The sequence below is a fragment of the Oculina patagonica genome, chromosome 2 (genome assembly GCF_052425735.1).
Source record: "Oculina patagonica isolate OP01 chromosome 2, crgOcupat, whole genome shotgun sequence".
Classification (NCBI taxonomy): Eukaryota; Metazoa; Cnidaria; class Anthozoa; order Scleractinia; family Oculinidae; genus Oculina; species Oculina patagonica.
The window spans coordinates 26,221,443-26,247,003 of record NC_135759.1 but is presented as its reverse complement, the minus strand read 5'-3'; the positions used below and the strand labels follow the sequence as shown (position 1 = coordinate 26,247,003).

The 25,561-nt window shown below is 38.5% G+C and overlaps 2 protein-coding genes across 2 annotated transcripts; one reads left to right on the top strand and one right to left on the bottom strand.

The window, feature by feature from the left end:
• Positions 1 to 139: 139 nt before the first annotated feature.
• On the top strand, positions 140 to 10,232 carry LOC144643811 (periodic tryptophan protein 1 homolog). Its single transcript, XM_078503167.1, has 18 exons — positions 140 to 320; positions 1,042 to 1,100; positions 1,691 to 1,869; positions 3,412 to 3,497; positions 3,997 to 4,099; positions 4,668 to 4,778; positions 5,314 to 5,432; positions 5,656 to 5,723; positions 6,604 to 6,700; positions 7,233 to 7,294; positions 7,597 to 7,630; positions 7,831 to 7,908; positions 8,063 to 8,153; positions 8,471 to 8,550; positions 8,643 to 8,684; positions 8,793 to 8,898; positions 9,159 to 9,241; positions 9,318 to 10,232. Exons 1-18 carry the CDS (start codon positions 264 to 266, stop codon positions 9,462 to 9,464), a joined length of 1,602 nt encoding a protein of 533 aa, XP_078359293.1. The 5' UTR covers positions 140 to 263; the 3' UTR covers positions 9,465 to 10,232.
• On the bottom strand, positions 10,032 to 15,674 carry LOC144643817 (ciliary microtubule associated protein 1A-like). The gene is made up of 4 exons (XM_078503186.1): positions 15,226 to 15,674; positions 13,979 to 14,202; positions 13,660 to 13,800; positions 10,032 to 10,160 (listed from the first exon to the last, which is right to left on the bottom strand). Exons 1-4 carry the CDS (start codon positions 15,557 to 15,559, stop codon positions 10,071 to 10,073), a joined length of 789 nt encoding a protein of 262 aa, XP_078359312.1. The 5' UTR covers positions 15,560 to 15,674; the 3' UTR covers positions 10,032 to 10,070.
• Positions 15,675 to 25,561: the final 9,887 nt, after the last annotated feature.

Here is a 25,561-nt window from a genome sequence, read left to right as displayed (position 1 = left end):
AAAATACAGGAAACATACAACGAAACGCTGACTTTGCCCTTTCATAGAGATTTCAGAGTAAAATTTTGATTTATCCCCTTTATCAGCGATCACTTTGGTCAGCAACTTCTATACTAGTGCCCAGTCTGTCGCGCACAGCCGCACGTGAAGCCTTGCAAGAAACATACGTTCAGTTCTTGGCATCGTGCGTTTTATTGAAGAACCAACTTTTACCATGGTTTTTATCAAGTGATTCGGAAGAAAAGTGGACGTTTATGTGAAAAATGATAACTTGTTTAGGCTGGATCAAGCGAGGAGTGGCGAAAGCCGTCCCCGATAAGGTAAGTCATAAATTTTCCGATCAGTGTTCTCACTTTTCAGCAACAGTGATCTGATAATTTATTGGCCTAGTGCAAGTAGTTTACTTACGTTTATTGTTTAGGTGTATTCTAACTTCGACGTGAGTTAAGGGCTTTACTTGTGTGCAGTCATGAATAAATTAAGATTCACAAAATTGAATGTATTATCTGGTATGGTGTTTTATGAATATCTTTCCATAATTTCTGTCCCACATCAGTATACAATCAAATATACACATGTCATTGATATATATGTTGCAGATTAAATCTTTTTCTGACCATGATTAATCTGCTTCAACCTGAAGATAACACTTTTACAATGACATTAAATAACTGAAGTTCAATAGATTGTTATCTTCAGGTTGAAACAGATTAAACTAGGCTGGAAACAGATTTAACCAGAAAACCTGCAACATATACATGTTGTGATTCAAATTTTACCTTATTTGGTACAATTTGGTATTTTCTTTTGTTCTAGTGTATGGCAATACATTTTTGTTTATGACAATAAATATAAAACAAAGTAAAGTACCAGATTGTAACAAGGGCAAAATTGAATCACAACATAACACCCAACCTTAAAAAGTGGCATTTACAATGATTAAGAATTAACATGCAAAACAGATCTATCTGTCAGGGCCAATAAAATAAAATGATACACGAAAGGAGATGCAATTTGCTAAGATACCCCGCATGTTAACAGGTTGCATTGTCAAAGGAAGAACTTCAAGAAATTATAGATGAGGCAAAGGAGAAATTAAGGTAAAAAAAGAATAAATCACTTTTCAAGTGTCAGGCAGCACTGCTGTGCTAATGATATTGAGGAAACTGTACATTTAAATTACAAGTAGTGTAACTTGAATAGATACTTATTAAGAATCCCAACTGGTGAGAGGCTTACTAGATGGATAAAATGCAAAAAAGTTGAATTCATGTCTACCAAGCACAAATCCATCTGGTGACAGGGTGGAGGATTTGAACCTGGGACGTTCTGATTACAAGTCCATCACCCTAATCACTAGAACACATGGTTTTTGGATCTGGCATGGCCATCAGTTGAAGTCATCCTTTCTGATCTTAATTAACTTTCTCTTCAATTTCTTGAGATGAAGCTAGGTTTCCCTTTCTAATGATGAGTTCAAATTATATTATAAATGAAGTCATGGGTTTTATATAAAACCATTATGGTGGATTATCTTGATTACCGGTAATGGTCTTTCTAATTGCCTCTCACAAAATCACTAATCAAACCATCCACTCTGCAATTTCACATGTACATGTAATTTTAAAAAAATTAATTAGATTTTATTTTTATAATTTATTGTCAAACTTACAGTAATTTTGCTCTATAGGGAAAAAGAAGAAGCAGAAAAGGAGGCAGAAAATAGTGAAGGAAAATCAGATGAAGTAAATCAATCAAAATCAAAATCAAGTGCAGTAAAAAGCAGCGAAGATAATGATGATGGTGATGATGATGACTTCACAGACTTATATGATCTGGAACATTATGATAGTGATGAAGATGTAGAAGGTAAAAACTACAGTCTCTGTTACAAATTAGATTATTCTATTTTGTCACCATCTGTTTAGTTATTCACTCAGGTGACATACAAATCTACCAAGAACAAAAGAAAACATTGACAACAACAAAAAATAGTTGCCCACAGGATAAGCAGTGTATGTATTACCAACATTTTAACCACATTTCTCAAACTCATTAATTATTCATGAGCTGATGACCCAATCAGCTCGCATCAATTGGGTCAGGTGCATGTATGTTGATACCCAATGAACATACCGATCAAGACACGGTAGATTAGTTCAAAAACTGATCAAGACACTGATCAAGAAACTTGAATTTTAATCAGTCTTAATTCTAATTCTAGATACAGCATTTTTCCCGCTTAAATCATTGCTTACAATAACAATACAGCAACATATTATTCCTTCTTACACATCGTTAATGTGAAGCCCTTCTTGAATGCCATTCTTCATCTAGGCATCTAAGCAACGTCGGAAAAGGACAAACTTTCAAAAAATAACACACAAAATTAAAGTCGTGAAACAGTGCATTTTAAATTACTAACCAATTCCGTCTAAAAGTTGTCAAGTACCTTTTGTCACTAGCGTCCAGAGGATTCAAAGCTTCTGATCCATTTTATTTTTCTCCTCCAAATAACGCTTGAGGGCACAAATGATACCATAAACAGACTTGGGAGGGTATCTTTCACCGGACTTTTTAGCTACCTCCATCACAAATTTTGACAACCAATAGTTCAGCGATAGAGCGCCCATTCCAGCAATATCTGCACTCACAGCGGTAACCTTGTGTAAATCGTAGTCCTTGAAGAGACCGCCACAATCTAATACCGGAACTTTAACCTCTCTCAACCTCCAGCCTCTGCCATTCGGCAAAAATGTTCACAGCCCACTTGTTTTTATACTTAGTTGAAGCTGGAACAGCATCATTCACCAAAACATTTTCTTGAGAAGAGGTTTTTGGGACTCGAAAACGTTCTGATCTGGACTAGCTTTCCATCATGCGGCATAATGTTAATTTATTAAAAATTCAACCTTTAAAACTTGCCCACATGGCCGCATATAAAATATTCATTTCATTTACCATATGAATAAAAAACAGACAATAGCCTATTGAGCAAGCCTACTAATTGCCTATTCTTCGAAAAAAATTCTCATGCTAGTTTGAGAAGCCAGCTCAAAAACTCGTGCTTCGTTTTTCATCAGGGGATCCAAACACCTCATCTGTTTCTTAGTGTTTGGAACCCCTGATGAAAAACTTGCACTCGTTTTTGATCTATGACTTGAGATGTAGTTTGTGCATCTTTATGCTTAATTAAACAGTCCATGGCAAAATGGAATCTACACAACTTACAGTAAATTTAAAGATTTCAAGTCAAACTGTTATATTGGTAAGCTAAAAGTTTATTTTATTATCATGACAGAGTTTTCCAAAGTTGTAAAGAACTTTTAATTAGTTGATTTGTGGAACCAACAGCATGAAGTGAATGTAAACTTTTATACTTATTGTGAAGATTCTTATTGTTTATTACAGGGGAGCTAATGTCTGGAGCAGGAATGGCTGGTGTAACATACTATGCTTCAAATAAAGATGATCCCTACATCACACTCCAAGATCAGGTTAGTTCAAATCTGACAATTTGCGTTTTTTTTTTAAAAAGGTAAAGTCTGCTTTGAGCCACATGGAGCTTATCCCCGCTTCCATAGCATTAAGTGACTGGGTGTATTTCTAGTCCCCCCTGGGTGGGATGCTAGTTCATCACAGGGTTACCCCCGCCCCCAGCACTAAATTTGCTGGTAGCCATTTATGCACTTGGATGAAGAGAGGCACTGAGAGAGTAAAGTATCTTGTCCAAGAACACAGTGACCCCAGCCAGGGCTAGAATTCGACTGCTCGATGCGGCATTCAGCATGCTATTAGGCCACCGCGTCTCCCACAATTTGATTCTTTACTTACCTCTTCATTTATAACAAAATGTAAATTAATTAATGTGTAATTCATGTTTGAACATAATATACAAGAAGTTAATGAAATTTCTTTTATAGGTTATTTTAATCAGCAAAATTGTAGATTTTTATTCTACTTTCTCAAGTCATTACTTTTTGCTTGCATATAAAGGATCTTGAAGAAGATGAAAAAGAAGATTTTAATATTAAACCAGATGATAATTTAATAGTGGCTGGACATGTGGACCAGGATTTCAGTACTTTAGAGATATCAGGTGATTATTCTAACTGTAATTTTTCTGTAATTTGCTCGCAACACTTTTATAGGTTGTTATCTTTGGATGTGAAAAGTGTACTGTTACAGTACTGTCATTAATATACAGAGTTGTCAAAATAAGCCGGCAATCGGTGCATTTCACCGGCTATTCCAAATACTGTGCCGGCTACTCGGAATATTAGTAGGTCAGTTCTGAGTGTGTGTTATCAAGTTCTGAGTGTTTCATAGCCCCCTACTTTTTGGATGGAACCTGCTACTCAAAAACCACTGACAACCCTGAATATATGTACAGATGGTCAGGTACTGCTAGGTGGTTGTAACTAATTATGTAGCAGGATATCAGCATCATTGTTGTTTTTTTTGCCGTGTGACACATGTGGTCTCCATGGTTATTTATTAACTTTGTTACTTGTGTAGGTAACTGTAGCAGCTTTCACATTATGAAACAACAGACCGTTAACCAGTTTCTTTTACCACTCAGTATTTAATTTGCCAAGTGCATGATAGTATCTACTTATCTACATCTGTTTATTTATTCAATATAATTATGTATGTTTTCTTTTCAGTTTATAATGAAGAGGAAGGAAGCCAGTATGTGCATCATGATATTCTACTTGAAGCATTTCCTCTGACTATTGAATGGCTTGATTTTGATCCTGAAGATCCCAGCAAGCCAGGTGCTTGATTAGATACTATTAACGATGGCTGATCTGTTTAGTGTTACTACAATGTGTTGTTCCATGCAAGGTTTCGTGTAATGTTGCCCCAAGATAAGAGCAGAGATGTTTGTTTGTCAGCCCATCAGTTTGCAAGACCTTTAAACCTCACTTGTACAGTGGTGTGATTCTTGCCTTCCAATCCAGTGTACCCACTTTCAAACAGTTTCTTCATTTTGATATTTTCCTGTATGATTATATTCTTTTTGGTAATTTACTGTACTTAAAAGAAAACTAGTAAGCCATAAATGCATGCATTGCAGACTTTTTTATTGGTTCATGTCATTATTATTTTGTGTGCGTAATGATCAACTCCATGAGCTTTGACTTACTGTAGGTCCGTAGGTGTGACTTTCCTCAAATCAAGTTAACTACTGACTGACACTGTGATCTCCTTTTTCCAGATACATGTTCAATTAGCTTGGACAGATCAGGAATTATTTATTAAATATAGTTTAAATTTCAATACTAATCAGCTATTTTTTTTAACCTGTAGCTAATTTTGTGGCTGTTGGAACAATGGAGCCTTACATTGATATCTGGGATATGGACTTAGTGGATACACTAGAACCTGTGGTTTCACTAGGAAGGAGAAAGCGAAAAAAGTCAAAGAAGGTCAGAGGTCATTTATATTTATTTATTTTTTTTTTTAAATCTGAAGGCTATCAGGTTTTTGTAATGTATCATCGTGTGTCATGGACTGCTAGCTATCTTGGCTAGTAAAAATGTGGCATTAGTATTATGTACATACATACATATAAATACAAAAAAAAAAAAATAATAAAAATAATAGTAAATGTGTCTACACAAAAGTCATTGATTTTTTCTGTTGATGCAGAAATCAAGAAATTCTGATGGAGGTCACAGTGATGCAGTTCTTGACTTATCATGGAATCATCTTGTCAGGTAAAAAGAACAATTATTAATTTTATGTTGTGCACAAGCTTACCAATGTTTTGAAGCCCATTCTTACTAATGGAAAAAGGGACACTTTTGCAGTCTAGGATGCATGCACATAGGTTGGGGACTGGTATAGCTTAACATGAAAAAAGAATATAAAGTGGGAGCTGCAGTGACCTAATGGTGCTGGACTCCGGATCGAACAGTCCAGGTTTGATCTGTGGCTGGGTTGTTGTGTTGTGTTCTTGGGCGAGATACTTTACTCTCATATTGCCTCTCTCCACCCAGGTGTATAAATGGCTACCAGCAAATTTAGTGCTGGGAGTGGGGGGGGGGGGGGGGAGGGTAACCCTGCGATGAACTAGCATCCCATCCAGGGGGGACTAGAAATACACCCAGTCACTTAATGCTATGGAAGCGGGGATAAGCTCCATGTGGCTCAACGCAGACTTTACCTTTTTTTAAAAAAGCGCAAATTGTCAGATTTGAACTCACCTGATCTTGGAGTGTGATGTAGGGATCGTCTTTATTTGAAGCATAGTATGTTACACCAGCCATTCCTGCTCCAGACATATGACTGGATACCAGTCAATTTAATGCTGGGGGTTAACCCTGTCATCAACTAGCATCCCATCCAGGGGGGAGTTGAAATATACTCCTAGTCACTTATGCTACAAAAACTGGAATAAGCTCCCTCCCGCTGGGCCACTAGGCTCAAACACAGACTTCACTGACCTACCTTACCTAAACAGAGAATAAAACACTTCAGTTGATGTTTACTGTTAGCCTCACTATAGGAATAAGTGTGATCTGTTTGTTTTGATGTTTTCGTCTTTGGAGAAGAATAAACTGTTTCTAATTTTAGATTTAAATTCTTGTATTTCAGAAATGTTTTAGCAAGTGCATCTGCAGATCATTCTGTTATTTTGTGGGACCTCACACAGCCCAAACCTGTACACATTTTAAGACATCACAAAGATAAGGTAACTTTTGTCTTTCCTTCACATGATACACTACAGCAGCAATCTTATTAAAAGACTAAATGCAGGGAAATGAAGCAGGTGAAAGGATTATATAAATTTTTGAAACGTTTGCTAGGTTTTATGTTTATGACCAAATGCTCATTTAGCATCTGAAAGAATTGTATGGCAATTTGTTTGGAATATTACTATGTAGTTTATTTTACAATAATATTCCACGAGCGCGCATTGGATATGAGATGGTAGATAGCCAACGATCTCATATGCAACAAGCGCGAGTGGAATAATTGCAATATTTGAGCTCCCCAGTTGTTTTCGTTGACGTGTATGAGTATCGGCTACCATAATTGTGGTCAATGGTATATCATATACCATTCTCTGTCAACCAATCAAAACTCACAAATTGCAATATACCATTGCTAGTTTTTAATGATTTTTAATATATGACTGTGTAATATTTGCTGTGAACTGGTATTTTTCTCCAAACTGAGGTGTTGCATATTTTTTTCATTTTTTTCGTAATTGTTTATTGTAGGTGCAGTCACTACAGTGGCATCCTTATGAATCACAGTCAATACTTACAGGGTCTTTTGATAAGTAAGTTTAACCTGACTGAATATTTCAATTAAGGCGTTTTTATAAAATAAACACTGTGTAGCCAGACCCTGCTTCTTTGGGCTGGAGAGAGATTTGGAAAATTGTGCGTACCTCTTCAAAAATCCTGGCTATGCCCCTGGTACATGTAGTCTTGAAAAGAGGAGGGATGGAATGCCGGAAATTCAGAGCACGCTAACCTCTTGTCTTTGGTTCCCAAGAGCCTGAAATATGCTGTCCATTGTAAGATTTCTGTTGGCCATTTTTTGCATTTCATGTTTCGTTTGATGTTCTTATCTTAACAGGAGGGCCAAAGTGGTTGATTGCAGAAGTCCTGAGGTAACTGTCTTACACTGTGTTTTCATTAAGTAGTACTACAAATGAACCCTCGTTTACGGTCAAACATTCCAAGTGTGATCTCTACAAAATAAATGCAAGAACTCCAAAAGTTGGTTGTTTGTTTTGTGAATAAAGTTAACATTACTGTAAGACAAACGTCGGATCGATATGTACACAGTAAGTATTTCTTCTTTCCCCAGAGTAACATCAAATCTTGGAAATTCGATGCAGAGGTGGAAAGAGTTCTTTGGAATCATTTTTCACCCTACAACTTTTTAGTAAGTAGATCTTTGACAAACTTTAATAATAAACATCTTACTCGGGACAACGAGCAAGCGTTTGCACAAACATTCAGTGATCTTTATTCTCGAATCACACGGTTTTTAAAAGAAGCTTTCATGGCTAATCCATAACTTGTTCATTTGTGTGCAGGTTAGCACAGAAACTGGTCACGTGTTCTGCTGTGACGTCAGAACAGACACACCAGTATTTACTCTTAAAGCGCATGATGACGCGATTCCAGGTGAGCAACCGTCGCCCTTCCATCCCCTCTCTATCAAATCTTTGACGACGTTGCCATTTAAGATTGAGCTTACTTGTAAAAATTTAGATAAAACTGTAGAAGTTGAGCACACACTGACAGAGCGTGAAGCGCAAAGAGTTCTGGGGTCTTCAGCCACTAAATCGGAAACGAGAAGCAAACGACTTTGAGAAAGTCTAATAAAACTAGAAATGTTTTATATTTATCAAGAGAACAGTTTGTACATTTCTTTGAACTAACTCGTATCACGACAACTGTAACGGTAAGCAAACTTGTTTTCCCTTCTTTACTGGTTGTAGGACTTGCTCTAAGCAGCCAAGTTCCCGGGTGTCTAGTTACTGCATCAGCTGACGAGACTGTCAAAGTCTGGGATATTCAGGTTATTTGACACACTTGTCGTGTTTGTCTTCTTATACGACTTCATGTCGACGTGTTTGTTAACATAACATAACATTACCTTGTTTATTATAGGATAACAAACCGTCATTCGTCGCATCCAGAAATCTTCAAGTGGTAAGTTGATACAGAGATAAGTCCACAATCGATGTTAGAGTTTCGGTTTCTGAAGGAAAACTATTTGTAATACGCTCTTGATTTTCGTTGTTGTTTTTTTTCTTGCAGGGAAAAATTCTTAATAGCTCTTGTTGTCCTGACGCACCATTTGTTTTCTGTTTCGGTGGCGAGAAGCAAGGCTTGAAAGTCTTCGATATTACAGAGAGTAACCCAGGTAATTATGAACTGAACTGAACTGAACTTTAATGGGTTTTTTTTTAAATACAATTTACAAGATCTTCAAAGTCAATCCCTCAAATCATCATTCATCCAGTCGGTGGGTCGGCCGGGCTTCAACCGCATTCTCACTCCGTTTGTCACTTGTTTCTTTGATGGAAACGAATCAAAATGAAATCAAAGCTGAAGGGCATATTGAAAACGTTCTTTCTCTTGTGTTTCATTCTGCTTGCCTGACCCTTTTTTATCATGTCCTAGTTCGTCGGCATTTTGAATCAAGGGAAAGACTGATGCCTAAAACGGTTGAAACGGACGGAGAAACTGTACAGGAGGAACACAAGGTAATTCTGTTTTAGTTTTTGTAATAGTCTAAGATTCCTTTTTGTTGTGAAACTGAACTCGTTCATTCTTTTTCAGGCTGCTGAAGCCGTAGGATCGTCAAAAGAAGTCAACCCTGAGCCCATGGAAGAAGAGTCTGCGGCTGACGCCATGGCAGCTTTGAGTCTGACTGGCACTGTGAACAGCGGTCATTCAAAGAAAAAGAAGAAAAAGAAACGAAAATAAATCCCAATTAATTTTTATGTAAAAACTAGGCGTCACTTATTAAGTAACAACGCGTGGGCAACTGTAAATACTCTAATTTTCTTATTTTTAGGTGAAGTATGCGAAAAAGGAAACATAGTGCGTTTGTATGTCCGCGGGTTGGAAGTACGATTTTGTTTAATAATTATACAGAGCAGACCTGATAATCAACAACTTCCCACAATCCAAAAGACGATTTTGTCACTCAATCCTCTCTTTATTTTCTTTACAAATTTTCACAGAATATTTTACAAAACGCATGCGTATATAACAAGTGCTGTAATTTGTGGTTTTCACTATTGGAATTTTCTGATTACGATAAGAAAACCGAAAAAATCCGAGTAACATACCTTCAACTTTATCATTCTCGTGTTAACTTTGAACTTGTGGTGTGAACAGAATTACTTGAGTTAAAAGAACAAAGATTTTCGTCTTCCTCGAGGAATAATATAATTATTTGCGATACGATAGCTTTGTAACTTAAACGGAACTCTCTCAAAGCAATATATCGGTTAAGATTCTGTACATTTATTAAACACGTGACTACATCGTCACTTATACATATAGTTGATTGGCTATTTTTTTTGATCACGTGGTGGTAAACAGTGGAACAGTGATGTAATCGCTGTGTCTCATTCCGAAGCTGAATGTTGGTGCAGTAGGTTTGTTGTACACGACCTGGGAAACGAAAAAGAGAAATGAAAATGAAAAAAAAAAAAAGCAAAACATTAGAACAAAAACAAAGAAGCGTTTGATTCTATCTTCATGAATCTGCCTGGACAATGCGTCTATGAGAATAACATTTTGTAACTTCCTTTTCCTCACACGATCCGTGCATTACTTGCAAACTATAAGTGTACATGATTGTTGACAATCCAGTTTCTCCAAACTGGGGTGAAATGTACCTAATCTTCCCACTAGGGGAAAAAAGGAAATTTATCTTGCGAACATCAAGTAGCTGATAACAAACTAAATGTAGAAGGGTGTAAAGGAATTACCGAATTGCATTACCTATCTTGTAACGTAAACATAAAAAGTTACAACAAAAACAAATATCGAACAGGCGACTTTGTTGATTAATATAATAGTAAATAATTACCTACACCGCAACGAGAAAACTGTTTGAATTTCAGTTATTACCTCCCGTAAATCTACAACACGTCTAATCTTACAATCTCTCTAGGGTTCCTCTACTAACTACCTGTAATGAGACTTAGTAGAAGCTTATAACAAGATAACAGCACAACTCCTGAAATGTTAAGCTTTATTCAAGTCTAGTTAGTTGACATGATTGTCTTCCTTTCTACGCTTACTACTCTTCCTTTCTACGCTTACTACTCTTGTTTTTGTCTCGGTAGAAGTCCCTTTTCTCGGTAATTCCTGGTGGAATATAATTGACGAGGATTCGACTTTTATTATCCAACCAGAGCATAGCATGAAAGCCCTGAAAGCTGCCACGTCATTTGTGCTGCCTCAACGACTACTGCTGGCTCAGAAAATTTTCAAAAAAGGGATGTCGATCTAAAGAGCTACTAAGTCCTCCGTTAAAGTTTCCTAACTGCCTCTGTTTGCCCTTTTCTGTCGCCCAATCACAAAATAAACACTCTTGACTCAAGTGGTTCTTCTAAATCACTGTCTTCTCTGACTGAAGATTGGATAAACAAATGTTCAAACACAGCGGTTACAAACGTAAGTGGGTATGGCGTGGTGTTATCAAATGGAGTTAGAAAACATTGGTAACGGCGAGTTGAATGATGCAATATTGGTACGAATAATCAGGGTGTGAATGGTAGTTTTGCACGATTTACGTGAATTTGATTCTGTGACAACGGTGGGAAAATGCGATACAGCGTTACTCACAAGATGACGTGCGTTACATGAAGTGAATGTTTGTCACAGTCGCAACGGATGTGTCGAAAGCAAATGATGATGACGTCATAAGTGGAAGTAAGAAATGTCTGTTAGTTGGGCTCGTTTGAGTTCCATTAGTATAAATCGGCAGAAATTGTGAAAGAGATGTCAATGATCATGCAGAACAGAGAAGTGAAAGTAAGACAAAGTTGAAATAGGTGAAGGAAAATGTAAGGTGGCCTATCAGAAGTAAATATTTAGAATTATCCGTGTATAAAGATGAAAAGTGAAGTGTGATGGATGGTGTGAAGATAAACGCGTTGAACACCTGTGCGGGGAGGGGTGGGGAGCGTTTACCTCGCAACCTGTCAGGTTAGTGATCGAATGGATCTTCTCTAACGGGCAGCATGTATTCAGAGTGTCTAATGCCAAACGAAAAGCTCAGTCCTTTGTTAACCTGTTGAATGATAAATTCATTTCACCATTATTCTCTTTACACTAGAGGCAGTTTTCCTTCTCCCTCGAGATGCACCAATCAATTAAGAAGCACACAATGCACACAAGAACCGGTTAAGGCAAAACATCATCATCATCATCATCATTTATTACCGTTTTACAATCACGCCGTGCAATTTAACCGTAACGGTTTGCAACCATGAAAGTACTCTTGCTAACTCCTCGGAGCCACATATAATTATTGGAATGTGGTCAGTTTAGCTCAGTTAGTTCAAGTCAGTATTGAGACAGCACTGAGGATGTTGAGAACTTTGTGCACCGCCCAAGTCTTTGAACTTCACACATTTTCGCGCCGAGGAAAAATTTTGGAAACGAAACAAGCTGAACTTTTCGAACAAGTGTCCTTAAAATATTTTATTGTTGTCGAGTTAAAAAGTCGATCCCGAATACTTGTTGAGCTTTGGTCTGTACCCTGAGCTACATTTCCTCGATATATATCACCAGATAGTTTTTCTCACCAACACACAGCTCCAGCATCTAAATCTGTGAGATAAAAGTTTGAACTCCCTTTTCCTCCGGATTATAATTATTTTCACCTATATCTATATCGTAACGGTTGGCTGCCAATCTCGTTCTTCAGGGGTCTTCCCGCGTTCAAAACCAAGACTTTGTAGACGAGCTGCCAACTTGATTTGAACGCAGAGAATGCCGTGATTTGTAATTTATTTGTCTGAATAAAATGAAGTAGAAATATTTTCGCATTCTTAAGGTTTGTTTTTATGCCGTTTTCTTCATTTGGCGATTTGTAGCGAGCGAGAGCAGTTCTAGGAGTTTAAGTTTTAGACTCGTGTATAGAATACAAATATTGACACAAGGCGTGCAACTTCGACATCGACGAATCGGGTACCGCCTCTGGAATGCAGCCGAAAGCACTTTTTTCTCAACTAATTTTCATCGAAAATGTCGGACCTCGAGAGAACAGTCTTCGAACTATAGTCTGGCCTCATTTGAGTGCAATCGGTTCACGCCGTTGTTCTTCTAAACTAGCTGGAATATCAAATTAGGTGGCAAATTTGCCGATTTACGATGATCTGTACCACCTCTTTGGACAATTTATGCAATATTTTCTTTCGCTTTAAAGCCAAAAGTTAACGCCGTCCCTGGAAAGTTATGGTTTATACGCCGCTTATGGATTGGAAATTTGATAATTCATCTCCACTGCGTGTCCCAGCTTGAAATGTTCTTTCCCCGTACCATTTCTTTACCAATTTCCTACAAAAGTTTGCACACTTTCTGGACAAATTCCCAGGGGTGGGGGGGACTCGCATATGAAAGTGACGGGGATGCTCGTCGTCTCGCTTAGGGGTGTAAATTTCGGATTTTTGGTCTCGCTTAGGGTGTTCTGGTCAAAACGCCAATATTTTTAGCCATAATGGTCTCGTTTAGGGTTACACACGAAGAAATATACAAATATAAATTGTATTCTTAGTTTTTTTGCAAGAGAAAATAAGGGGACCTTTATTTTCTCTTGTTTTTTGGTATCTTTTAGGGGTCAAGAAAAGCTTGAGCCACACCCAGATTGGTCTCTTTTAGGGGTTCTTTTCAAAATTTCCGACGAGCATCCCCGTCCTTTTCATAAAGAAGCCCCCCCCCCCCCCCCGGGACAAATTCTCAGAAAAGTTCGAGGCCCCGAAAACCGGAGATAACGTCATTTTTGCGTTTGACCGCTGTGAACCTCGCAGGCTATAGCAACCTGGCCCTGACCAGCGGTGTAATTTACCACAAACGCGAGACCTCTGATAACCTCAGAGGCTGCCTTGAGTATCCTGTCATACTTACCATGTTTTATAGTCGGTTTATGTAAGCCTACCTTTTCAGGGCTGTGTGCTCCAGGTCCAGGTTTTTGCGTGGAGTCCTGTGGCATGTAGTTTCGTCCATTCAGGGTGTACGCTGGCATCCTCTTTCTATTTATGTTGGGATGAGTTACTTCGTATGTCCCTGGGCCGGGTGTCTTATGAAAACAAAAAAAAAATATGAATTATAAAGCAGATATAAATAAAATTATTCTGAAAATATAAAGAACTGAACCGTTTTGTGTACTTTTTAGGATAACTTAAGATTTTATTACTGAGAGAGTGAAAGGATATCACTATTTTAGCTTCTTGGATTGTATATATGACCACTCTCACCTTTTGAAGGTCTTCACTAAATCCACCAATGGTAGAACGCCCGGTCAACGAGTACGCTGGCCCAGATGGCCTGTTAACACTTTTTGGTCCTATCAGGGGTGGTAGAGAGTAGGAGTTCGGGGAGGGGGTCGGGTCTTTGAATGAGTATTTGGTGCGTTTCTTGAATGTGAAGCATGGAGCTTTCGGCTCGTGAGGTGGATGGAATTTTTCCGGAGAGTATTGTCCTGAAAGAAAATTGATAAGTGGTTAGACTTTTGTGGAGTAAATGGAGTCACATAAAGGCTGGTTCTCATATGATCGCCCCGGCGTCTCGTCGCCTCTGTCGCTTCAGTTTGCTGCGTCGGAGCGATCATGAGAACATACGGGATCACTAACGTCTGCGACGATCGGGCGTCGCGATCGCTTCGCTCCCGTTCTTCCGGGCGTCGGTCGCGCCGGGCGATCGCGAACGATTTTGGACTCTTTCGGGGGTCGATCGCGATCCAACTGTCCCATGGTGCATCAGTTCCCAGACCGTCCGCCTCCCCTCCTTCACCGTAAACGGCAATTCCGAAGGGGAGGCCACGAGGTTTGCTTTTGCATCGAGGCTGCCATAAGCGATTCGCTTGAAGAAACACACGTCGTCGTCGGAATTCGATTCGTATGGGGAACAAGAAGATATGAAATATCTTGTTGTCCTGCTACCAGACGATCGGGGCGATCATGACCCCTGATCAATTCCAATCGCTTCGATCGCCTACGATCGTCTCATGCACGATCGATGCGATAGAAACGATCGGGGCGATCATGGAACCAGCCAAGAGCCAACTGGTTGACTCAAAACCAAATCAACCAACCAGCCAACCAACCAGCCAACCAAACAACCAAACAACCAAACAAACAAACAAACAAATAAATAAATAAATAAATAAATAAATAAATAAATAAAGTTTACGAGGTGATTGGTTTCTTAAACACTTCTAACCCACTATTTAAATTATGAAACTTTGGTCTAAAGAATAGTTGCATTGTTCTTGTTAATTCACTAGAAGACATCTTGATACGGAACTACTTCAAAGAAGAACGAATCTTCAAAACAAGCAACATGTGTAAAACGTGCACGCGAGTAAGAATTTCTCATTTTAAAGATATCAAAAAAAGAAACAGACACATGCTATCTGCCTTGGCCTTTCTCACAAGGCTGGCGCAAGAAACATTTAGCAGTTTGTAGTATCAGACGATTCACCATTTCAATATTCTGAGAGTACCTGGGCCAGGTGTAAAAAAGTGGACATTATCTGGCGTGCGACTGTAGAGAGAAAATGCTGGAGATGCTTCTTTTCCTTTTCGCGTCACATAAGCAGGGAACATGTACTTTGGACCAGGACTAACACTCGACGAAAATTCTTTATGCCGTTGGCCAAAACTAAATGCAGGGCATCGTTGCTTGCGAATATCATGGCCTTTTATTCCTATAGTTCCCGGAAGAAGATATTTCGCCGGCCCTGGTCCCCGACATTTTGCTCCAATTAGCACTTTTTCTTCCTTGTTTTCGTCGCTTTCTTCAATAATCTGGATTTCACCCTTGTTTGGCTGCGACATTTTTCAGCTAACTGTATCTTTTGAAAGTCTTTTGACGAAATCTGTTTTACTTTAGAGTTCACATCTCGACACAAATATCATTGTTGGTCGAAATTACTTTTTTTTAATTGGTAATTAATCCGCGCGTGCACAATGAAAAAGTGACGTAACGCGAGCACTACTTTAGTGGAAGGTGTGACGTCACGACGTTTTAAAACATGCAGTTTTTTCGAACCCCGTCGAGCCATAAAGGTTGCTGTGCAAAATCTGCAAAGACCACGAGACACGTCGCGCCAGGGTGATGCCGAGAAAGGAGAGCCGGCGCCACCCAAACAAGAGAGCCTACCCGTAGACCAGCTGACATTTATTGTTGGAAGAAAAAGAGATAAAAGTGAACTGATCAAAATACAGAAGTTCCATGACCCACTGGCTCTAAGCTGAAGGAAAAAGCACTAAATATTTAAGGTATGAGGTGCAATTAAAACCTCTTTAACGTCCATCAAATGCAATAATGAAGTGCGTTTCAAAGCCCTTTCTAAGCCTAAACGAAAAACGAAAATGTGTTGATGTGACGTCATGACTTTAGTGTTCGATAATTGACGTTCTAATTGTTCCCAAAACCGTTTGGCGACTGCCTCGTGCCCAGTCGCCCGCGGGATAGAAAATTAAATTAAAGTTAATCGACAAAAAAGCCCACTAAGGCTCCACGATCGTTTCCAGCTCAAAGTCGTGTTTTAAACACACAAAACATTTATTTTGGCCAAATATTTCGGATGGGCGAAAGTCAAGAACAGCCTTATTACAACCAGAATTTGGTACATCACGCAACCTTCTCCACATCGCTGAGAGAGTGTGAACAACATTCACGATCCGATAAAATAAAAGAATAATTCAGCTACAAATAATTCAGTTCGTTTTAAACTATCAGATGGAATGTTCCGAGCCACAACTGACCAGCGTTTCATTAGTGTTTCATTATTTTCATTATTTTCATTTATTTTCGATAATTGAAGTTCTAATTGTTCCCAAAACCGTTTGGCAACTGTCTCGTCCCCAGTCGCCCGCGCGATTGAAAATAGAATCAAATTAATTAATTGGCGAATTAACACGCTTTGGCTCCACGCTCGCCCCCAGGTAATAGTCGTGTTATAAATGCTCTCCTCCAAGATCTTTTTTTAAAATTTAATCCGTAATCTTTAGAAAAGCATGTGTGAAAAAGTAAACCTAGATTTATTTTAGCCAAATATTTCGTATGGACAAAACTCAAAAGAGAATAAGGATCATATAGAATAAAAAGAATAAATCAGATACAAATAATCCAGTTTGCTCAGCAAAGATTGTGATTTCACTTGAGTAAATTTGCTTTTTTGACGTCATGACTTTAGTGTTTCATTAATTCCGATAATTAAAGTTCTAATTGTTCACAAAACCGTTAGGCGGTTGTCTCGTCCCCAGTCGCATCACGCGCTAAAAAATAAAATAGAAATTACTCTGAGAAAAAGCGAGACGTCATAAATTTATTGCTTCATTAGTTTTGACAACTGAAGTTTTAATTGTCCCCAAAACCGCCTTGGCGACTGTCTCGTCACCAGTCGCCCGCGTGATAGAAAATAAGCAAGCAATAAGCAAATAAGCAATAAGCACAATCGTCCCCAGCTAATAGTGGGTCAATAGTCGTGTTATAAACGCTCTCCTGCAATCCTCAGAAACGCCTGTGTGAAAATGTAGAGCGGATTTATATTGTCCAAATATTTCGGATGGACAAAACCCAAAAGAGGATGGTGATCTTAAATAATAGAAAGAATAATACAGATACAAATAATACAGTTTGTTATAAGATGTATTGTTCTGAGCCAGAACTGATCAGCAAATTAAGACTGTTACGTCGGAAAATTCGTTTATGTGACGTCATGACTTCAGTGTTTCATTAATTTTGATAATTGAAGTTCTAATTGTTCCCAAAACCGTTTGGCGACCGCCTCGCCCCCAGTCGCCCGCGTGATAGAAAATAAAATTAAAATTAAAAATTCCGCGTTTGTTTCCAGCTCGAAGTCGTGTTAACGCTCTACTGGTCTCTACTTCGAAGCTCTCTTCTGTTTTTTTTTTTTTTTTGAATCCCCAATCCCATACCACAAGGTGACAAGTGGCAATTGTACACTTGTGTGAAAAGAAATGTAGAGGAATAGAGATTGGGGGGCGGTTTGAATCTGACGTCATGAGGATTGATAAGTCTAGACCGCGCTTATACTCTACCAAGCTCTTCTTTGAGCATGCTGATATTGTCTACGACTTCTATGAAACAGGAGCAAATTGTTACTGGATCTTGGCAAAGACAAGGATCAGCAATGGAATGAAAAACGTTTTTTTTTTTTTAAAAACCTGCAAAGCTGATCAGACAGACAACTAAAAATGTAAAACAGATTTATTTTGGCCAAATATTTCGGATGGACAAAACTCAAAGAGGATGAGAGATCGTATAAAATAAAAAGAATACTGATTCAGATACAAACAATCTAGTTTGCTTTAAGATGTGTTGTTCTAAGCCAGAACCGATCAGCAAAGACTGTGATTTCAGGAAATTTGTTTATGTGACGCCATGACGTTAGTGTTTCATTACTTTCGATAATTGAAGTTCTAATTATATTGTTCCCAAAACCGTTTGGCGACTGCCTCGTCCCCAGTCGCCCGCGCAATAGCAAATAAATGTAAGCCCGGGTCAAACAAGGACTGAAGAGTTGTAGAGAGTTGACTCTCATGAAAGTTTTGTCAACCCTCATCTACTTTCATTAACTCGGGCTAAACGTGATAAAACTCTTATCGACTCCCATAAAAAAATTGAGCACGTTCAAAGTCCATGATAGCACACGAGAGTTTCAGGTCAAACTAAAGCAAGAGTTTGAACTGTCATCAACTCTAGAATCTCATCCTTGTTTAGTCTGGTCTAAAAGTTAATCGGCGATAAAGCCTACTAACGCTCCGCGCTCGTCCAGCTCAAATTCGTGTTGACGCGCTCCTTCTAAGCTCTCTTTAATCGTTGATTTCCAAATCTTACGTCATCAAGATTCTACCTATCAAATGGCTTGTTATAAGCCAGAACTGATCAGCAAAGACTGTAAGCAAGATTGTAATTTTAGGAATTTTGTTTATGTGACGTCATGACTTAAGTGTTTCATTAGTTTCGATAATTAAAGTTCTAATTGTTCCCAAAACCGTTTGGCGACTGCCTCGTCCCCAGTCGTTCGCGCGATAGAAACTAAAATCGAAATGAATCAGCGAAAAAGCCCACAAACAGTCCGCGCTCGTAGTTCTTCTTTTAACATACAAAACCTACATACAAATTTAACATGCTGAAGTTGTCAATGGCTTCTATGAACCAGGCAAGGAACGAAACAAACAGTCTTGTTGTTGCTGTTGTTATTTTTTTTTGTGGTATAATAAAAACGAAGGCTGATCAGACAGCTGAAATGTAAAGCAGAATTATTTTGGCCAAATATTTCAGATGGGCAAAACTCAAGGGAGGATGAGGATCAGAAATAATTAAAAGGATACAAATAATTATTTTGTTTTTAGTAGGTGGGATGTTCTAAGCCAGAACTGATCAACAAAGATAGACTGAAAAAAAAACCGGAAAATCCATTTATTGTGACATCATGACTAAGTGATTCATTAGGTTTGATAATTGAAGTTCTAATTGTTCCCAAAACCGTCAGGCGTTTGCCTCGCCCCCGTCACGGGGCGATAGAAAGTAAAATTAACAGTAATGGACGAAAAAAATCCCCGCTTAAGCACCGTGCTATTGTGACGTCATGACTTAAAAGCTTCATTTGGTTTGATAATTGAAGTTCTAATTTTTCCCAAAACCGTGAGGCGACGATGGAACATAAAATTTACAGTAATGGATGAAAAATTTCCCGCTTAAGCACCGCGCTATAGGTGGTTTTCACTGTCACGCCGCGAAAAAATAAATCCAAAACTATTGAGTCAAAGGAATCAATAATAATACAGGTTGTAGAAAACTACTATATAAACTACCTCTCAAAGTCTCAGGTCTGTGCTGCGTTATTCCGTACTGGAGTTATCAGTCAAAATGTTTCACGCAAATTTAGAGAGCACAGTATGGAATCGCCATGTTGGAGCCCAACTTCTTGGGTTCCAACATGGCGGCTGGAAATCAATGAAAACATCTGGCATTAAATTCTGCTACAAAAAGCGGTCAAATCACCCTCATGAACAAGTAAACATTCACAAAAACACTTCTTGCGAAACCTCGACTGTCCAGATTGTTAAAAATCGCAGGATAAGACATTTTTTAAAGAATACGTGACAGCCTTCCGGCGGCCATCTTTGATCTCGTGTAGCGTGAAACTCCGAAATTCAAAATGCTCTAACTTAAAGACGGCGAATGCTATCGAGCTAAAAACCTTTAAAAGGATAAAAATTATGCACGTCTAATTGCTTTTGAGGGATAAAAAACTCAGGGGTCTTGTGATACTGGGTTTTAGAATTTTGACGACGTCACGTGAAAACCAAGAATTGTGACGTTATAACTTAAAAGCTTCATTAGGTTTGATAACTGAAGTTCTAATTGTTCCCAAACCGTGAGGCGACTACCTCGTCCCAGTCACCGGCGCGATAGAACGTAACATTTGCAACAAGGATATTTTGCGCAACAATGTTGCGCGAAAATTCGAACATCGTGTAACATGGTACCGGGGACGACTTTTCGCGCAACTTTTTACTCGGCAACATGTTGCGAGTTGTTGAACCCAAGTCAAAAGCTCGCAACGCAAGATGACAAATATTTTGAAAGTTGGATCGTGTAACAGGGTCATCGTCGATTTTTTTACGCAACACATTCCCAGAATTCTGTTCAACATGGCCTAGGGGCCGGCTAGGGGCGCGTTGCTCGGATATGCGAAATGTTGTGAGTCGATGTTGCGCTAAAAATTGTCTCGTGTAACATGCATGTTGCCCGAAATTTTACTTGTTTAACATACCACGAAAAGTTGACGCGGTGTTGCGCGAAAAATCGTTGTTGCAAGTTGTCCCGTGTAACACAACCTTTAAGCACCGCGCTATTGTGACGTCATGATTTAAAAGCTTCATTAGGATTGATAATTGAAGTTCTAATTGTTCCCAAAACCGTGAGGCGATTGCCTCGCCCCAGTCACCTGCATGATAGAGAGTAATATTCAAAGTAAATTGACAAAAAAAACGCTAAGCACCGCGCTATTGTGACGTCATGATTTAAAAGCTTCATTAGATTTGATTATTAAAGTTCTAATTGTTCCCAAAACCGTGAGGCGACTGCCACGCCCCAGTCACCTGCATGATAGAGAGTAATATTCAAAGTAAATTGACAAAAAAACGCTAAGCACCGCGCTATTGTGAGGTCATGATTTAAAAGCTTCATTAGATTTGATTATTGAAGTTCTAATTGTTCCCAAAACCGTGAGGCGACTCCCTCGCCCCAGTCACCTGCATGATATAGAGAGTAATATTCAAAGTAAATTGACAAAAAAACGCTAAGCACCGCGCTTTTATGAGGTCATGATTTAAAAGCTTTTATTAGATTTGATTATTGAAGTTCTAATTGTTCCCAAAACCGTGAGGCGACTGCCTCGCCCCAGTCACCTGCATGATAGAGAGTAATATTCAAAGTAAATTGACAAAAAAACGCTAAGCACCGCGCTATTGTGAGGTCATGATTTAAAAGCTTCATTAAATTTCGATTATTGAAGTTCTAATTGTTCCCAAACCTGCTCCTCCCCCCCCCACCCTATAGAAAGAAAATAAAAATAAAAAAAACCCAAATTCTCTTAATTTAAAAACGAAGCTGATATGGAGCTTTTGCGAGCCAGTACGCCTCAAAGCGACCAGCGGTAACTGTACACTTCCTTTAAAATATATATCTTTTACAGGAATTAAGTGACGTACAGGTGATTAAGACTGTTCACAAACTTAAGAATCTAAACTGAACTGATTAGCCCACAAGGCTGTTCATTTGACATGCGTTCTTGTTATCGACATTGACAAACTCCATCATGGCTACTGATCTCATCGAAATTGTGAAAAAGTTCCGTCAATAACTTCGTCAAGAGCATTTTGTCATAGACGAGGCAAGAATTTTCTAGTGGGTTCTGGGGCATGCCCTCCAGAAATTTTTGAAATCTAGTAGCCATGAATCTCTTTCAAAGACATTTTCATGAGGTCTTTATTGAGAAAAATCAATTCTGTTGAACTGGGATTATATTTTGCCAACAAAAAAGAAATTTAGGTGAGGCAAATGCCTCGTCCTGCCTCTTGCTAGTTGCCGCCCTGGTAAAGACTGCTGTGTTACGTCGATGTTCAATTCATTTTAACAGAAACCGCTCGCGCGAAGTTTAAAACGCGTAAACGCGTGTGTATTGTCACGATATGTGCGTACTGTAAAAAGCTGATTAGAAGCAATCATCATTCTAGTTTCTTACGGACCAGTTAGTGGTTTGCATGATTTCTGTCTTTTTTCCAAAACGATCCTTGAATCTCCTTTGTGTCTGTCGACCGCAGAGCATTATGTAAGGACTGGTGAATATCAGTATTTGTTAAAATATAGTGCTCTATACTGACGCAATCAAACTCATTCTGATATTTTTTATTACATGCTGCAACAAAAAAAAAAAAACAAAGGAAAAAAAACCTGAAAATATACACGAAAATACTCGATTATAAACCTCTATTTAAAAGCAACTCTTCTAAAACTTTGCAGCATGCATGCAAATTCTTATGCTCACCACAACATGTGTGCATTGGTCTTTTTTTTGTAAGGAAAAAATTATCAGGGCGATGCTATGCCGGGATTAGTCTATTAGCGCACCTTCGACACACCTACAGTAATTATTAATGTACAAAAATGCGTTTCTGAAAGCATTTCTTTTATAACAATTTACATTAGCGCTTCGAAACTCTAAAAATATTTTTTTCCAAAAAAATAAGTTCATTAGTGCATAACGACTTGTAAATTGAAAAAGAAGAGTCTTGTAAGATACTTAATTCGAATATTAGAGCTTTCAAAATTTCACGACCAAAGGGTCATATTTTATTTACGTAGATTTCATTTGAAAAATCGTATGACTAGACATGCAGCCCAAAGATAGTTAGGCCGCTTTCGTTGTCCTCATCATATGCTTGGCGCAACATGGTAACAAACAGAAGAACGCCAAAAAAAGTTAATTTTAACTAAGCCTCGATCCTCTACAGAGAATGTAACTGACTGATTAATTTCGTTTTAAAAATAATATTTCTGGTGTAATTACTATTGAGTTTGAAAAACAATGTGTTAAGCTATTAACACTCTCCGGTGAAATTCACACAAAGGAAAAGACACCGGCATTCTGTTGGTTTTTGCGCAAAAGTAAATTAGCTGTTTTATCATAAAAGTTTCCGCAAGACCTAACAAAATATTATTTGAAAGAAAGAGAAATTGCATGATAGATTGATTTCAGACTTGTTTTTGCAACAAAGAGAGCACAAGGGTTTCATCGTAATAAGGCTTCTGTTCCGAATGAATTAAATGTTTACACTTCATGGCTCCTGGTAACCACAAGTTACCAGTTATGATGGTTTTTCCTACCTGGCCCTGGAGTAATGATTTTCGTCATTTTATCGCTGGTAGCACCTCCCAACATGGAATACTTGAAGCTTCCGTTCGCTCCATAGCGGTTCACTCCTTCCATCGGAAGATGGCATGGTCCGGGGCTGTTGAACGTTTTGACCGGTTGAAGCCTTGAACCAAAGCTGAACGCGGGATTTCGGTACTTGGTTATGTCATGGTCTGCATGTTTGGAGAGCGTTTTTAGCAAGTATCTAGCTGGTCCAGGACCACGTTCTCTTGCTGCAATTTGTGGTAACTTGACAACTTCACCGCTGTCAGGCATTTTCGCGGGAATCTTTCGCGTTGCGCGCTCTTAACTTTTGCAGTCAACACACGCGCGAACAGTTTTCTAGTCGGACGCTTCCAAGCGAGGATTAATTACTTTAGAAAAGCCGATGTTATGCAATTTTCAACCAGTGCCATTTGCGTTCGTATTGTTTCAGAAACAAAGGACATCCCAATGGACAATGGACTATATCGTAGATGTTTAGCGGTTTATGTGCAATGAAGCAAAGACCCTCAAACTTGTGCGCCTTATTTTAACTAGAAAAAAAAGATTCCTTTGCAAACTGGTACTTTTGAATCTATTATTTTGTTAGCGTTTTTGTAATGACAAGCACTTCAGCTAAGAATTAACAACACTCTCTTAACACAATACTTTATTATAAACACCAAATGTGTCTAGTACGGCATTGTGTCTTAGTAAAATAGTTCGCTATCTTAGAACTAAGAAAATACTTTAAACGCAACAGCAGGAAAACTGATGTAAAGACAAATGAGTGAAATAAAAAAGTCTTTTTTAATCGTTAACCCGTTCTTGGCTTTTGTATGTTTAGTTTTGAGGTTTTCGAGGACCTTAACAATCACGCGCCTGGTGTCCATAGCGACCTTTATTTCCAGGGATTAAATTATTCTGTTATTGTCCTTCCATTAATCAAAGTCTTTGAGATACCTTTTGTCTCGTAGTTTAGGACAAAAATGTTAAGCCTTGCAATCAATCTTAGCCCCCCAGACAAATCATACTATTGACATTCGCGGCCCTGATTCATATTCTAGGCGTATCAAATGGTCTTTGCGAGCATTTGCGAGCATGCGAGCACAGCGTTTTTCTTTGCGAGCACGAGCATTGACAAAAATTAGCCTTGCGAGCAACGAGCACTTTTCAAAAACCCTACCTCCACTAAAAACCGAGCATGCGAGCACTTGTAAAAATGTGCGAGCACGAGCAAACGAGCACCCACTACAAATTTTGCGAGCATTGCGTAGAAGTACACTATTTACGACATTTTGAGGGACCATTCATGACCCCTCATATTCTAAAAATTGCTAAGTAGACCGGGTATGTTTGTTTCCAAATTGTGGTTTTTGCTCCAATTATGCCAAAAATTATGCTAGAACAATCTAAAAAAGCCTAAACTCAGGTCCAGGTCAGTACAAATACAAACTATGGTTGAATGTTGAGTATGCTGCGAAAATGAATTTGTGACACGACACATAAACATGAATGTGGCCTGTGTCGATGTTTGCGTTCTTTCTGGATTGTAAAATGTTATGTTTTTTTGTTCGTACAGTAGAACCCCGGTAGCTCGAACTCGGATAACTCGAACAACCCCTCTAACTCGAACTAACTTCTATTTCCCTTGGACCCGTTTTCAGTCATTTTTACTCGGTTAACTCGAAAACCCCGCTAACTCGAACTGTTTTTCGTTTCCCTTCAGAGTTCGAGTTACCGAGGTTCAACTGTATATAGTTATCGAGTTCTATGATCTCTCAGTCCCTCTTAAATTACGATTGCCCCAGCTTATTTGCCGCTGCTGACTTGAGTACTGGTGAAACCTGTTGGAAAAAGGCTCCTGTTAAGATTAAAAAAGTATAATTATAAAAATAATTAAGAAAATGTTTAAAATCTGTTATGAAGTAACTGTGAAGAAATAAATTATGTCTTATTATCTCTTGTCAACTTCCACGGTTAAGAAAGCTTTTTTAATATATATATTTTTTGCATACTGACCAGACATGTATTTTTTGAATACATTCATAAATCGTGATTTTTAAGGGCGCTGACAGTATTCAAGGGTGCAGGAAACACGGTATTTACGAAATATGAAACTGTTGTCTGTGTTAGCCCGTTCCACGGCTTTGGTGCGCTGAATATAAGTGCGAAGGGTAGCGAGTGAAAAAAGTGAAATAAAAATAAATAAAAAAATAGCCATTTTCCACTTTTTCTTCGCGCTAATACCCATTCTTCGCGCTCCTCACAAACTAACTGAATGCCTGCAAAAGTCTGTATATGATGTTCTGTGCAATACATGTAACAGAAATAGAAGAAAGAATGAAATGATGGAAAAATAAAAAACCCATTATTAAATAAAAATATAAAGTAAAGTGGA